This window comes from Colletotrichum godetiae, assembly GCF_030913485.1.
Source record: "Colletotrichum godetiae strain CBS 193.32 chromosome Unknown BDP55scaffold_51, whole genome shotgun sequence".
Classification (NCBI taxonomy): domain Eukaryota; kingdom Fungi; phylum Ascomycota; class Sordariomycetes; order Glomerellales; family Glomerellaceae; genus Colletotrichum; species Colletotrichum godetiae.
Genome location: NW_026851299.1, coordinates 27,062 through 40,151, shown reverse-complemented (window position 1 = coordinate 40,151; position 13,090 = coordinate 27,062). Strand labels below are relative to the sequence as shown.

Genomic DNA, 13,090 nt, shown 5'->3' with positions numbered 1-13,090 from the left:
CATCCATGAGCTGATCATCAGATATGGCGGATTCAAACTTTTCTTATGCCCACGGGACACGATCTGTCATCTAGCGATGCAGGCCTTGGCTGCTCGAACTCTGCCGTAGGAGTCGGCATCGTCATTTCGAGGATGGATCTTGCATGTAAAGGTGCCCTGCACATGGTCTATGGTGTCGAGACCCAGCCATCGAGGGAGTCCAACCTCCAGCATTGTATCGAGATCAATGGAAGGGATATGCTAGATCCTAGCAGTCCAATGGTCACTGGCAAAGCTGTCAGAAAAGGGACTGTTTTGGGGTGCCACGGGTGCCCCGCCGCAGGCTGGACTTTGAGACCTTGTCTTGGTTGTCGACCCTTAGAGTCCGGTCTTAGTCCGTCTCGCTTCTCCCTTCGACCTCGGGCCAATGGCTGCGATGCAGCCACCGAGTCTCGGGATCCCGTCTTGCGCATCAGTGTCTGAAATGATTTCGACTAACGATGGGACTAGTGACAGGTTGTCTGTTGGATCCGAGTCGTGCCGTCCGCCCTCTTGAGCATGTTCTGCTTGTTCATCCCTCCAAAGCATGATGCTGCGACCTGCTGGCGCACACAAAGCGAGCACATATGACTGTTCAGATCCCCCACCAGGCTGGCCCTGGTGTTTGCTGCTTCGTGAAATTTGTTTCGATGTACACGCTGTTAGTTTCGTGGTCACTTGTGTCTTTTCTTTAATGAGTCTTTCGTCACAGGCATAGTTGTGCTTGGTTGTGACTGTGACATTCTGCGCCGGTGATCTCGACGCGTTCTCAAGACGTAAAAACAACAGGGATAGCAGAAAGCGACCATCGCAGCATGTCCAACATGAACCCTCCGCACGCGTATCCGCAGCAGATCCCGCCACGCCGGCCGGAACACCCATCTAGTAGCCGATCGCGGGGAACAAGTGCGCCTGGTCAAAGAACCAGAGCCGAAACGCAGTACCGCCCACCGCTGCCAGCTAATCGACCTACCATTCGATCAAGGTATACCTCGCCAGAAGATGCACCAAAGACTGCTGTGCCGCCTGTCCCGCTCCAGCGTTCGAGTGCCTCCTCGGGACGCGTCTACAGCTCCTCGACGAGACCTTTTGATAGGAGCCGGAGTCCGGTTATGACACTCCGCATATTGTCGCATAACAGAGAAGGGCATCGAGACAAGAAGACTCAGGAAGACCAAGAGAACCGGCTGGTCCATGACTCCTGGGAGTTTCCCGTTCCGCCTCGGGGTCTCGTGCGATCTGGGAACGTCAAGCAGACCTCTCCTAAGCGAAGACGTCTGCCACTGAGAGACTCGATCCTCTTGAAGCGCAAAGACTCATCTGACTCCTCAAAAGCTGGAGTAGAGACGTCAGCTAGTACGCCTCGTAAGGCACCGCCATCTTCGGAACCACAGACGCCATCTAGGCCTACGCACTCTATGAGCATGCCAGCCACCCCGTCAAGAGGGAGGATGCCGGATCTGCCTAGGTATGCGTGCCAATCGACTTCACTATTGTGGCTTTGGTCAGCTAATCTGGTGATCAGACTTGGAGCCCGTCCCAAAAATCAACAGCTGGGTGAAAGCCACTCACAGAATCAACCTGCACGCCTACCGCCAAGAGATTCCAACCTGGAAAGCTACCGCAAAGCTATCAAGGCGTCGAATGATGCTTTGCCAGATGGTGAGAAGCCGTTGGTGTCTCGCATCTGTTCCATGATCTTGGATGAGGAATTTGGCGCTGGCGCCGACAGATCCTCGACTCCCCTTAAAGTTTGGGACACCGTGGTAAGATGCCTCGACGACATCTCTCGCCTTGCAAAAACAGGAAGCTCCAGCACTGGTGATGGGGGGCCCTCTGAGGCCCGTCTGGCTCTGGAATCAAAGTCGCTCCAGGAGACGGCAGTGAGAGCGGGTGGTCAGATCAAGATTGCCGAGCGAGACGACCGCAACACGCACTCTTCCAAGCGAGACTCAAGGTCCAGCGGAGGTTCGTCAATTGTCGACTACTATTCCTCGAATTATCAAAGAGTGAGCAGTGGCCAAGTTGAGATGATGCCATGCCCTTATAGGCTGCGCAACCCGGCTCGATTCAACGTCAATGACAAGTGGCAATGCGTTAACGGGAGATGGAAAAGCTTCGCAGAGTTGCAGTATGTATCATATTTTGTCATGATTTTAGTCCAAGGGTTGCTAATCTGTACCAGAAAGCATATCGCAAAGGACCATAAGCGTTGCGGCGATGCCCATCTCTTTCAGTGCCCACGATGCGAGGATGGGTTTGCGGAGCCCAACGCCTTCAGGAAACACTTGATGCTCCCACGAGAGCAAATGTGTGAACCAAAATCGGACGATGACGCTGGATGGATCGACCCCGAAGACGGTCTCAGCAGTACCAAGACCCAGAAACTTTCAGAACAGATAGGGAATGAGGCTTTTAGTTCCTGGGACGAGCTCTGGAGGTGGCTATTTCCGCTGGACAGAGTGGTACCGAAGCCTGGTGAGTACTTTCATATCCAAGAATGCAAACATGTTCGCTTACAGACATTAGTTGCTCTACCCGCCGTGGAGCTGCCACTGGTAGAACAGGAAGTCTTTGCTGCCGGCAACATGTCGAACCTGAAGGCTAGCCTGGAGGAACGTCTTCGATTCCTCGCCTCGCAATCGGCCGACAGCGCCTCATTTTCTGCGCAGATACCCGTCATCACTGCGTCCCTATCACTTGATGTTGAAGCTCATCTCAGAAGCGTATTCATCTCATGCCGTAATCAGCCGCCTGTTCACACCGGGAAGTCATCAGGGTCATTAGATGCCACGACTGGCCGACCGCGGAACCTGTCGTCTGCGTCCAACTCTAGCACAAGGAGTTTCCAACGGTTCCTCGGCCCTACCATTGCCGTGAACGATACCAAGGGTGCCGCATGGGACGGTCACAGCCTTGAACGTCAACGTCAGCGCCCGAGAAGCAACAGCGATGAAGCGAGGCGCCAAAAACTGACGCGGGCCGCGACGCTTCCCGTCCCGACGATGCTGACGATACCGTTCCCGCGCATATCAGCCTTGACAGAGCACTCTGACGTGGGCCCCAGCCCAGTCTCGGAACACGGCGCCTCTCCAAGAGCCCATTCGGACGCCGAATATTCGTCGGGGGTCGAGTCTACGCCGAGCAGCGCCGGCGGCCACCGGGAATCTAGCAACAGCAACACGACAGCAGATATCCGGTGCAGCAAGTGCAACATGAGAGAAAGCCTCCAACCGGGCAAGGGCATCTTCTCAGACAAGGGCCGCCTCAGTGGTTCCTCGGCAGCAGCGCGGGGGACACTGAAGTCGACGTGCAGGTTCTCCGATTCTGGAATCGGGATCCTCTGCAATAGCTGCCGGATGCTCGAGGAGCTGATTAATTCGTACTCACGGGCTTCATCGCAGGCGTCGGCCAAATCTGAGCGACTGAGCCTGCCGGTGGCTGGTGGCGGCGGCGGTGGTGGTCCTACAGCTACCGCGAGGAGTACTGCCACGAGCACGACCACCAACACGAGCTTGAACACGGCCCCGATGACGGCGCCGCCCTATTCGCCGAATCCTTCGGTTTCGGTAGACGAGAGTGAAGAGGAGACGCTGTTTGACTTGATCCTCGACTCGGCGACGTATTTGGACCAGGACGGGCAGCGTAAGACGGAGATAGTGTCGCCCATGTTTCCACCGCCGCAGGTTGGATTTTCAGAGTATGATCGATACGGAGGGCACGGCAATAATTGGTTTTGACTGCATGCTGTTTTGTTCTATTTCCTGATGGGATGTTTCTTTTGTTATACTTTGGGTTTGGGAAGAGGAAATGAAGCGGTGTTTGGCGTTTGGGCGCTAGCGTCGCGCACTGCGTTCGGTTTCAGCCGACCGGAAGGAAAATTGTTTGATTATTCCCCATTTGTTATTATTTGATTACGAGGTTTTGTGTTGGTGGTTGCTGGGTCATGTGTGCTACCGACGTCTATACTATCATGACACTGTAGATGATAACCATGAGACCCGTGGATCTTATTTATCCTACCTCCCGATACCACAATTCCCCTCACCATTCAATATCAAGCGATATTTCCCCACGAATATACCTCACCACAAACCTCCAGCACTGCTTATTGGGCAAGTGTGTGAAACCTGGGGTTGGATGCCCGCCCTGTCCGAGCAGAAGATCCGTCAGCCCATGTTCCTGGCCAAGAATGCAGGTGCTCGTCGATCTGCAGCCGCGTCCCCGCAATTTTGGTTTAGTCGTGCGGGTGAAGAAGTACCATCTAAGTCGTCTCCCTCTCTAAGGAGCTTCAACATTAGCCTCGAACATAGATGATGAGGGGTGTAAAGAGACGCATATTCAGAAGACTTGGTTAGTCAAGTATTAACCCTCCTAGAATCCTCCAATGCTGCTATAACAGTTTCACAGCAGTGGAGGTTGTGAACTGAAGACTTGCGGCGGTACCCTACGTCCCAGACACACGAGACTAACCGTATCAGCCAATTCATCGGATCGGAACGTCAGTGACGTCGAGGAACAAGGGGCAACCCGCCCCACCACGGGGCAGACGTCATCCTTACAGCACAGCTTCAGAGGCAAATTGAGGCAACCTTCCCTTGGACAGCACGCAAGCACGGCAAGGTAGGTAGCTGTAGTTCGGAGCTTCCAGCTATCAGATGTTTGGAGAATACCTAGTGTGAGTAGGTAGAGGGCCCAGGCATGGCCGAATGGCAAGGGCAACTCGGAAACATGCCACCAAAGCTCGATCCGGAGCTTCCCCTCCTCTCTAATTACATGTGCCATTTAAATACTTCGTAGTACCCCTTCCCCCCTCTCAATCCTGCCTCCCTTTCTTTGGAAAGCTTTGTTTCTTACACCACTCTACGACAATTGAGCTCAATTCGCAACCATCTAGAGCACAATGTCGGACCGAGGAGAGGGCTACAATGCCCGCCTAGGCGTCAATACGAACGAAATCCCTACGGCACAACACTTACCCGCGGCATCGGGTGCCGAACAAGACCGGTACGGCGGCTGGTTCGGTGGCAAGGCTGATAAAGCTACCGAGAAGATGGAGCATGCTGCAGACCGCCTGAAGGAGAACCTCCCCCGCGGCGCCGGTGCAGAACAAGAGCGCTATGGAGGCTGGTTTGGCGGTAAAGCTGACAAGGCTACCGAGAAGCTCGAGCATGCGGCGGACAGACTCAAGGAGAACCTCCCTCGTGGTGCGGGCGCCGAACAAGAGCGCTTGGGAGGCTGGTTCGGTGGCAAGGCCGACAAGGCCACGGAGCAACTCGAGCACGCTGCGGATAGAATCAAAGAGAACCTCCCTCGCGGCGTCGGCGCCGAGCAAGAGCGCTATGGTGGCTGGTTTGGTGGCGACAAGGGCGACCTGGCCGCCGAGAAACTGAAACAGAACCTCCCGCGTGGTTCCGGGGCCGAGCAGGATCGCTATGAGGGCTGGTTCGGTGGCCACGAGCTCCCTTCTGCCGAGAAGCTCGGCGAGAAGCTGCCGCGTGTGTCTGGTGCTGAACAAGATCGGTATGATCGCTGGTTCGGTGGTGATAAGGGACAACCTGCCGGCACCTGGGTGAAGGAGCATATGCCGAGAGCCTCGGGCGCCGAGCAGGATCGTTATGCTGCGCATTGGGAGGGCGTAGTTGATCAGGTCACGGACAAGATCAAGGAGAAGATGCCGAGCGGCGTTGGGGCCGAGCAGGAGCGTCTTGGAGGCTGGTTTGGCGGCGACAAGCTGCCTTCTGCCTCCCAGGTCAACGAGAAGCTCCCCAAGACGTCTGGCGCGGAACAGGATCGTCTTGGTGGATGGTTCGGAGGTGACAAGTTGCCGTCTGCCTCGGACATCAAGGACAAGATCCCAAAGACATCTGGGGCTGAGCAAGATCGTTTCGGCGGCTGGTTTGGCGGCGACAAGCTACCCTCCGGATCCAAGGTCAACGAGCACCTCCCCCACGCTTCTGGCGCCGAGCAAGATCGCTTCGGATCTCACTTTGGCGGTAAAGCCGGCCAAGCCGGAGAGGGAATCTCAAGAAGACTACCGAGGGTCTCTGGCGCTGAACAGGATCGCTACGGCTCGCACTTCAGCCTCCACCCGAGCAACCCCGTCAACGCTGCCACGACATCAACACTCGGTCTCGTACAAAACGCCCTCCTCCCTTCCTTCGGCCTCCACGCCGGCCTGAGCACCGTCGTCTATGCCGTCGCGCGGTATACCGACCGCGCCGAAGCAAAGGACTGGCTGTGGCCCTCGGGTCAAGTCGCCAATGCCTGGTGGACCGCCATCGGCGCCCGCGTAGTTCACGACGGGCTCTCCGTCCCCTCTGCATGGAACTCACTCGGATACACCCAGAAGCTTCTCCTCACTGGCGTCAGCGCCTGGGGTGCCCGTCTATTCTACCGCATCGCCACCCGTAGCGTGAAGCGCGGCAAGGACGACGCCCGCTACGTCGCGTTGAAGAAAAAGGACCCCAAGTTCTGGGACAAGGCCTTCTTCAGCATGTTCTTGCCCGAGGCTGCGCTGCAGGCGCTTATTGCGTTGCCGTTCACGTTGCCTTTCCGCGCGCCGTTGACGAGTGCGCGGTCGTCTGCCTTCACTGAGTTCCCCGAGACGTTCCATAGTTTGGCTGTCTTCCTCTTCACTGCTGGTCTTGCACTTGAGACGATTGCGGACAGCCAACTTGAGGAACACTCTAGCAAGAGCAAGGAGATTAACCGCGAGGGCGTCTGGAGCATCGTCCGCCACCCCAAGTAAGTACTCCTCGAATTCAAACTGCTTCTTCATGGGCGGAAGAGCTAACCGGTCACAGCTATCTCGGCGACGCTCTCGTCCACCTCTCTTTCCCAGTCCTCCTCTACAGCGCTGGCATGCTGCATCCCCTCGCCGTCCTCGGCCCAGCCGTCAACTATATCGTCCTCCGCTACCTTGGCGGTGAAAAGGTCACCGAGGCCAGCCAGGAGGAGCGCTACGCCAAGGAGAACCCGCTCAAGTTCCAGCAGCTCCAGGAGTACAAGCGCGACAAGAACAGCTTCTGGCCGAGCTTTGGGGAGTATGACAACAAGTGGGTGTGGGCTGTTGCTGCTACTGGTGTTGTTGGTGTCGCTGTTGAGAGAGGCCTCCTTGCCTTCTTCAGAGGTTAGGTTGGTGAGAGGCAAGTGTAAGAAATAAATGTAGTGTATTACTACGCGAATGATCATTCATCGCATCTAAAATTGAGAACATTATTCAATAGCATCAGAACTGCTGTATAGTATATGTCATCTAATTGAAAGTGGCGCTCACGATAGGGCTTTTCCCTCTATCCAATTGCGTTCATCGACGATCTTTATTGACAGCAAGCATTTCATAACATTACTAGTAATATCATTCATTACTTCATTATCATGTACTGATGCTCAACCAAGTAGGTACACAAAGCCAAATATAAACATGCCAAGACTTCAGCACCTTCTAGTTGACACCTGACACTGATCCCAGCTCTACAACAAGTTCAAGTCAAGAACAATGCTCGGCGTGCCCTCGAAGCCCTGGGGCAGCGTATACGTAAAGTTCCAGAACTCAAAATCTCGAATAGGCGAGCTGGTACCGCCCATCGACCCAGCAAACGACAGCTCGTACGTCTCGTTGACGTTACCCGACACATTAACGGAGAGGCCCTGGACATCGGCCCAGCTGGTAATGGTAGGCTTCTTGATAAACGTGCCAACGACGAACGTAAAGATGGACTCGGCGGTGCCGTTGGGGTAGCTTAGGCTCAGCTTATTCGGCGCGACCTCGACGTCGAGCTCCATCTCGGTAGGGTACAATGAAATAAAAGCAATCTCGGCGCCGGTGGTCCACTGCACGACCGCCGGGTTGAAGGATTCCTGGTTGATGGAGGGACCGCCGATGACATTTTCCTTGAAGGACTCGGCGCCGATGGTGAGGTTCTCCGAGAGCCAGGTGCTGATGTTGCGGGGGACGAGGTCGTAGGGCGGGTAGAAGGTCGAGGCGGAGAAGGTGCGGTCTTCGGTGCCAAAGGTGGTGAGGTTCGCGACGAGGCCTTCGGGGAGGAGGCTTGTGTGGAAGTCGGCGAGGACGGCGAAGAGGGGGGCCCAGGCGTAGTCGGCGGCGTGCGACATGACTTGAGGCTATTCAGAGTTAGTTTGCTTCTATTTCTTTGGCTCTCACAGGTTGAGAAGACTTACGGCAGAGATGAGAGAAGAGTTCTCCTTTCCTATCAAGGTCCAGAACCACAGCGCCATCAGACTGACGTAGCGGTTCATGTCATACCCGTAAGCGCGGTCCCAAGGGCCGGCCATGTTCTTCATGCCCGGGTGCCACAGCTGCGCGACGGCCTTCCACGTGTCGGCGAGCATCTGGGGGCCCTTTTGCGTCATGACAGAGTCCTCGGGGAGGTACTTTGACCAGAGGATCAGCCCAAAGAGGGAGACGCCCGTGTAGGTGCCCGAGTTGAACTCGGAGAGGGTGTTGGCGCGGTCGAAGAGGTCAATGATCTCCTGAGCGTACGACTCGCCCGAGGCCGTCATGTTGGAATCGTTGAGGCGGCGGCCGGTGTAGCCCGAGACGAGGGCGCGCATGATGGCCTTGAGTGTCGTTAGGTATCTGCACTGCCGCAATTGTCTAAGTGAGTAAGGAACTTACGGGATTGCTGTAGGCTGGGTACAGGTTGTCATCGTCGACGCCGCCGACGCGGTACTCGTCTCCCTTTGTGGTGTTGTGCAGCGACTCGAGGATGAGATCCTGGGTGTCGTTGCTCAGCAGGTGGGGGAACTCCTCCAAAGCCATGACGAGCGTCGTGCCGACGAAGCCTCTCCAGTTGGGGTCCCATGAGTTGTAAATGCTGTCCTCGTAGTAAGGCGATCCCACGTACGGTTCTCCGTCGTACTTTTGGTAGTCTCCGTACCTTCGTGTCGTAGTAGAGTCAGTATCGTGCATCCATGTCAGCCGAGGTCAAAGTAGCTCTCACCATTGCTCCGAGACATTCTTGAACTGCGCGCCAATGGTGTTCTTGATAATCTTCTCTGCCTCGGCGGCATCGTCGCCATCGTTGCGCGCGAGAAGGCCCAGGGCGTACCATACGGAGCTGCGCGTCTCGTGTCGAAGTGCGGACGCGGATCCAATGTCATAGAGGTACCCGGCGGAACGGTCGTAGTACTGGTCCATCCACGCCATGGACTCAGTCAAGAGGCCCTGTGCGTTGGTGGAGAGCTTGGCGACATACGGCGACACCGCCATTGTTGAGCTGGCAAGGGCTAGGATGCCCACTGCCTTGAAGGTCACTGCCATTGTGAAGGGAGGAGAAGAGGGACCAGTTGACGAGTAACAGAGTCCGAGGGAGAGGATTGGAAGCTCAACAGAAACCTGAGGTAGGGGACTGAATTGCGATCCCGAGGCGGTGGTCTAGAGCTACCTTAATATACACTAACATATCGAATCTTGCTGTCTCTTGGCCGCGGCCAAGACCGCGGCCAAGAGTTGCCCATATCGCGCTGGGCCCCGGAAGATCGTCGTCATTGCACTGATAGAAGCCGCGTGACCGGAGACGAACGGCAGAGATGTCATGTTCAAGCAAAAACCCCTCCACCGGGGTGCGCAATCAAGCAAGGCAAGCTACTTTAGCGGCAGTGGCTGGGGGGGTCCCTCTCTTGACTTCGGGTCGGTGATGTTGGCCAGGTTAGGTAAGAATGCGGAGGTGATAACGAGGGTGGGAAGACATGGGGACATTTGACAACCCTTCGTCCTTAGCATTGGAAAGGCGGGATGAGAGTCTAGAGACTAGAGAACATGAACAGTTCGCATTCGTAGACCTTGGCTCAGTGGGACGTTGCAATTCCCAAAGGTGGGAGAGAAATCCCTGTAGCCGAGGAGAGGCAGGATGAAGAAGCGTTTCGGGGCATCCCCGAGCGAAAGAACAGGTGATGGCCCGGAAGGACAGTGGTATCACTAGGTTACGGGTATGAACCGGGGTCGTGGAAGAAGAAAGCCGGGGGAGATGCGAGATGCCCGGTTGGCTCTAACAAGGATCGTCCCTGGCCGATGACTCGGTGCCCCCCTGGCTCGTCTCTTCTCCGCACTTTTCGCAGTCCAGAAGGGCAGAAAAGAATTCAGATGGTGTGGTACGGTTTAAGGTCCGATGAACGGGGGGCTTGGTCTCTTTGGAGAAGTTGGAGGACCCGGTCCGATGTTTACCGGGTGATAATCACATCCATATGCCGTATCTTTTCCCTTCACACTAATCAACTCCTACAGATACTAGCAGTATGATTTTATCTGCCCCGTAGCTCCAGGATGGACCCGTCGTATCGGATCGCGGCAAAGCACGGCTTGTTTCCGGGGGACACACAAAAAACTGTAAACACAATCGTTGTCAATTCTCGATTGATGGGGTGAAATCACCTGATGGGTCTCTTAAGGACCCCGTTCACACTATCAATTGTGGACTAACGGCATTCTGGGGGCGAAAACACCGTAAGGGTCCTACAGTTTTGGCATGGATATATGTTTACAATACCGCCCGCGCGTGACAATGGCACGCGAGACACGACTCGCTGCGGTGTTCACTCGAAAATTGGCAAGAGTTGACATCGAATTGTGAACAGACATCACTTTGGCAGTGTTCAAGATAGAGATCATGGCAGACGTCAAGACACCTACCGACATTTCGTCGAGTCCGAGGCGGAGCGTCGATGCTGCGCCGGAGAAGAACCTCGACGCAGATGAGATTCGTCTGGCGCAGATGGGCAAGTCTTCCCCATTTGTAGTCTTTTAAATCATCTTCTAAAGCTTGCACCAGGCCACACCCAAGAGCTCAAGCGCCACTTCAGCACCCTCAGTCTCATCGGCCTCGCCTCAACGACGACGATATCGTGGACAGGCCTGGGCCTGGGCCTCATCACCGAGATCAACGCCGGTGGGCCCGGCGCCGTCATATACGGCTTCATCCTCGTCACCCTGCTGCAATGCTTCCTCGGCGCGTCGCTGGCCGAGTTCGTCTCGTCGTATCCCACCGAGGGTGGCATGTATCACTGGATCGCCGCCGTGGCGCCGAGGAGGCTGACGGGTGTCTTGAGTTTCTTCACTGGCTGGTTCAGCGTGCTTGGCTGTAAGTTCTCTCAAAGCCCAATCACATGTCAAGGCGGGGAGACTGACTTGCGTCCTGTTCAGGGATCTTCACAACTGCGTCGACGAACTTAATCTATGCGCAAGTTCTCATGGCCTTGATCGCGCTCTATCACGGAGACCTCGAGATCCAAGCGTGGCAAACGTTCATCGTGTACCAGGGGCTGAACCTCATCACTGCCGGAATCGTCATGTTCGGCAACAAGATCATTCCAGGACTGAACAAGTTTTCGCTCTTTTACCTGCAAATCGGCTGGTTCGTGGTCATGGTCACCGTTGCGGCATGCGCCCCGACGCACCGCAACACCGAGTTCGTGTTCCGTACGTGGATCAACAACACCGGCTGGGAGAACCAGGTCGTCTGCTTCATCACCGGATTGGTCAACCCTCTGTATAGTCTCGGTGGACTCGATGGAGTAACCCATATCACTGAGGAGATGCCGAACGTGAGTCTTTTCTTGTTCCCCTGTCTCTTGACAAACAACGTGTATGCTGACCACTTCCTCAGCCGTCTCGTAACGCACCCTTGGCTATCGCCATCACGCTTTGCATTGCCTTCGTCACGGGCATCACCTACCTGATCACCCTCATGTTCTCCGTCCAGGACTTTGACGCCCTGTCCACTACCAACACTGGGCTTCCGCTGGCTGAGCTGTTCCGTCAGGTCACGCAGGGTGCTGGAGGAGCGTTTGGTCTCAAATTCATCCTATTCGTTGCTCTGGGCCCCTGCGTGGTCAGTTCCCAGTTGAGCACTGGCCGTGTTTTCTGGGCTTTCTCCCGTGATGGCGCCATGCCCTTCTCCCGAATGTAAGTCGGTCCTTACTTGATAACTGCATCGCAAGATCCATCGATTCTGACATATCCACGATAGCTTGTCAAAGGTCCACTCCAAGTGGCAGATTCCCATGAACTCTCAGCTCGCCGTCACCGCAGCTGTCGCAATTTTGGGCTGTCTCTACCTGGGCTCGTCTACCGCGTTCAACTCTCTTCTCGGCTCCGCCGTTACCATTAACAACATCTCCTACATGTTCCCCATCGTCACAAACCTTCTGACGCGCCGGAAGAACATGCACCGCGGCGTGTTCCACATGGGGCCGACGTGGGGTCCCATTGTCAACGGCGTTACTGTCTGCTGGCTGACCTTTGCCATTGTCTTCTTCTCTTTCCCGTACGTGATGCCTGTTGAGCCCGCCAACATGAACTACACCTGTGTTGTTGTTGGTGGACTTACTGTTCTGGTCGGCGCATGGTGGTTCAAGGCTGGCTCGAATTACAGCGAGAAGATGCTTCAAGCAAAGGAGGAGTAATTAGACACAAGTCACGGGAATAGAATCTTCTCCACCCTAGAGATGATGGAGGGGTTCTTCGCTTCTCTTGAACTCTAGCAACGGGCCCTCAATTTTCTGATGGGATCTGGCACATAGTGTAAACTACATAAACTGAATACAGAGCCAGATTGCCGGATTGGACAAGTTTGTTCCTGCGGGTGTAACTTCGATGCACGTAACCATCCCGTCAACCTTACGGTCCCACAGAACCAAGTTTTAGGCACTACTGCACTGTGCTTGGTTTGCATGGATGGAGCAAGCAATTTAGTGTTCCAAGTTGATGCCACCCAGCTACCGGATACGTGGGTTGAGCCACGTGGGGTTGACGGGGCCAAAGGACCCCCCTTTCGCAATGGGCTACCGGCCAAGTCGGAGAGCGAACACCGGTGGAAGTCAAGAATCCGGCGACGATGACGGTGAGGATTGCCGATGTAATTTGAGAAGCTTTGGTTGTTCAATAGAAGCGTACTCGAGTTCACTGCACGTGGTGGTAGAGCTGGCTCGGGGCAGGCTATTATCTGAACTTTTGGAGATTCTTATTCTCACATTCACCAATACACTTTCACATTCATTACCTTAGCAACATCAATTTAGAGACATTTCAAAATCCTTGGGGTCTCATACA

General features: G+C 55.2%; 4 protein-coding genes across 4 annotated transcripts; 3 read left to right on the top strand and 1 right to left on the bottom strand.

Annotated features, from left to right (window-relative positions):
* The first annotated feature begins 622 nt into the window (after positions 1-622).
* Positions 623-3,881, top strand: BDP55DRAFT_320379 (uncharacterized protein). The gene is made up of 4 exons (XM_060566763.1): positions 623-679; positions 731-1,486; positions 1,544-2,149; positions 2,204-3,881. Exons 2-4 carry the CDS (start codon positions 834-836, stop codon positions 3,756-3,758), a joined length of 2,814 nt encoding a protein of 937 aa, XP_060424979.1. The 5' UTR covers positions 623-679; positions 731-833; the 3' UTR covers positions 3,759-3,881.
* Positions 3,882-4,921: 1,040 nt separating this feature from the next.
* On the top strand, positions 4,922-7,155 carry BDP55DRAFT_732594 (uncharacterized protein; the record flags this gene model as incomplete). The annotated part of the gene is made up of 2 exons (XM_060579966.1): positions 4,922-6,765; positions 6,825-7,155. 2 exons carry the CDS (start codon positions 4,922-4,924, stop codon positions 7,153-7,155), a joined length of 2,175 nt encoding a protein of 724 aa, XP_060424978.1.
* Positions 7,156-7,494: 339 nt separating this feature from the next.
* BDP55DRAFT_561480 (uncharacterized protein) lies at positions 7,495-9,304 on the bottom strand (the record flags this gene model as incomplete). The annotated part of the gene is made up of 4 exons (XM_060570085.1): positions 7,495-8,145; positions 8,203-8,601; positions 8,660-8,921; positions 8,985-9,304. The coding sequence occupies 4 exons, from the start codon at positions 9,302-9,304 to the stop codon at positions 7,495-7,497; spliced, it is 1,632 nt and encodes a 543-aa protein (XP_060424977.1).
* Positions 9,305-10,150: 846 nt separating this feature from the next.
* BDP55DRAFT_618590 (amino acid permease) lies at positions 10,151-12,749 on the top strand. The gene is made up of 6 exons (XM_060571298.1): positions 10,151-10,210; positions 10,268-10,758; positions 10,812-11,120; positions 11,183-11,583; positions 11,646-11,944; positions 12,009-12,749. The coding sequence occupies exons 2-6, from the start codon at positions 10,650-10,652 to the stop codon at positions 12,442-12,444; spliced, it is 1,554 nt and encodes a 517-aa protein (XP_060424976.1). The 5' UTR covers positions 10,151-10,210; positions 10,268-10,649; the 3' UTR covers positions 12,445-12,749.
* Positions 12,750-13,090: the final 341 nt, after the last annotated feature.

Coding starts and splice junctions, on each gene's coding strand:
- BDP55DRAFT_618590 (XM_060571298.1), top strand. CDS start 10,650: ATGGCAGACGTCAAGACACCTACCGACATTTCGTCGAGTCCGAGGCGG. Junction 11,584..11,645: donor TCACTGAGGAGATGCCGAAC/GTGAGTCTTTTC, acceptor CCACTTCCTCAG/CCGTCTCGTAACGCACCCTT. Junction 11,945..12,008: donor GCCATGCCCTTCTCCCGAAT/GTAAGTCGGTCC, acceptor TATCCACGATAG/CTTGTCAAAGGTCCACTCCA.
- BDP55DRAFT_320379 (XM_060566763.1), top strand. CDS start 834: ATGTCCAACATGAACCCTCCGCACGCGTATCCGCAGCAGATCCCGCCA. Junction 1,487..1,543: donor AGGATGCCGGATCTGCCTAG/GTATGCGTGCCA, acceptor TCTGGTGATCAG/ACTTGGAGCCCGTCCCAAAA. Junction 2,150..2,203: donor AAAAGCTTCGCAGAGTTGCA/GTATGTATCATA, acceptor AATCTGTACCAG/AAAGCATATCGCAAAGGACC.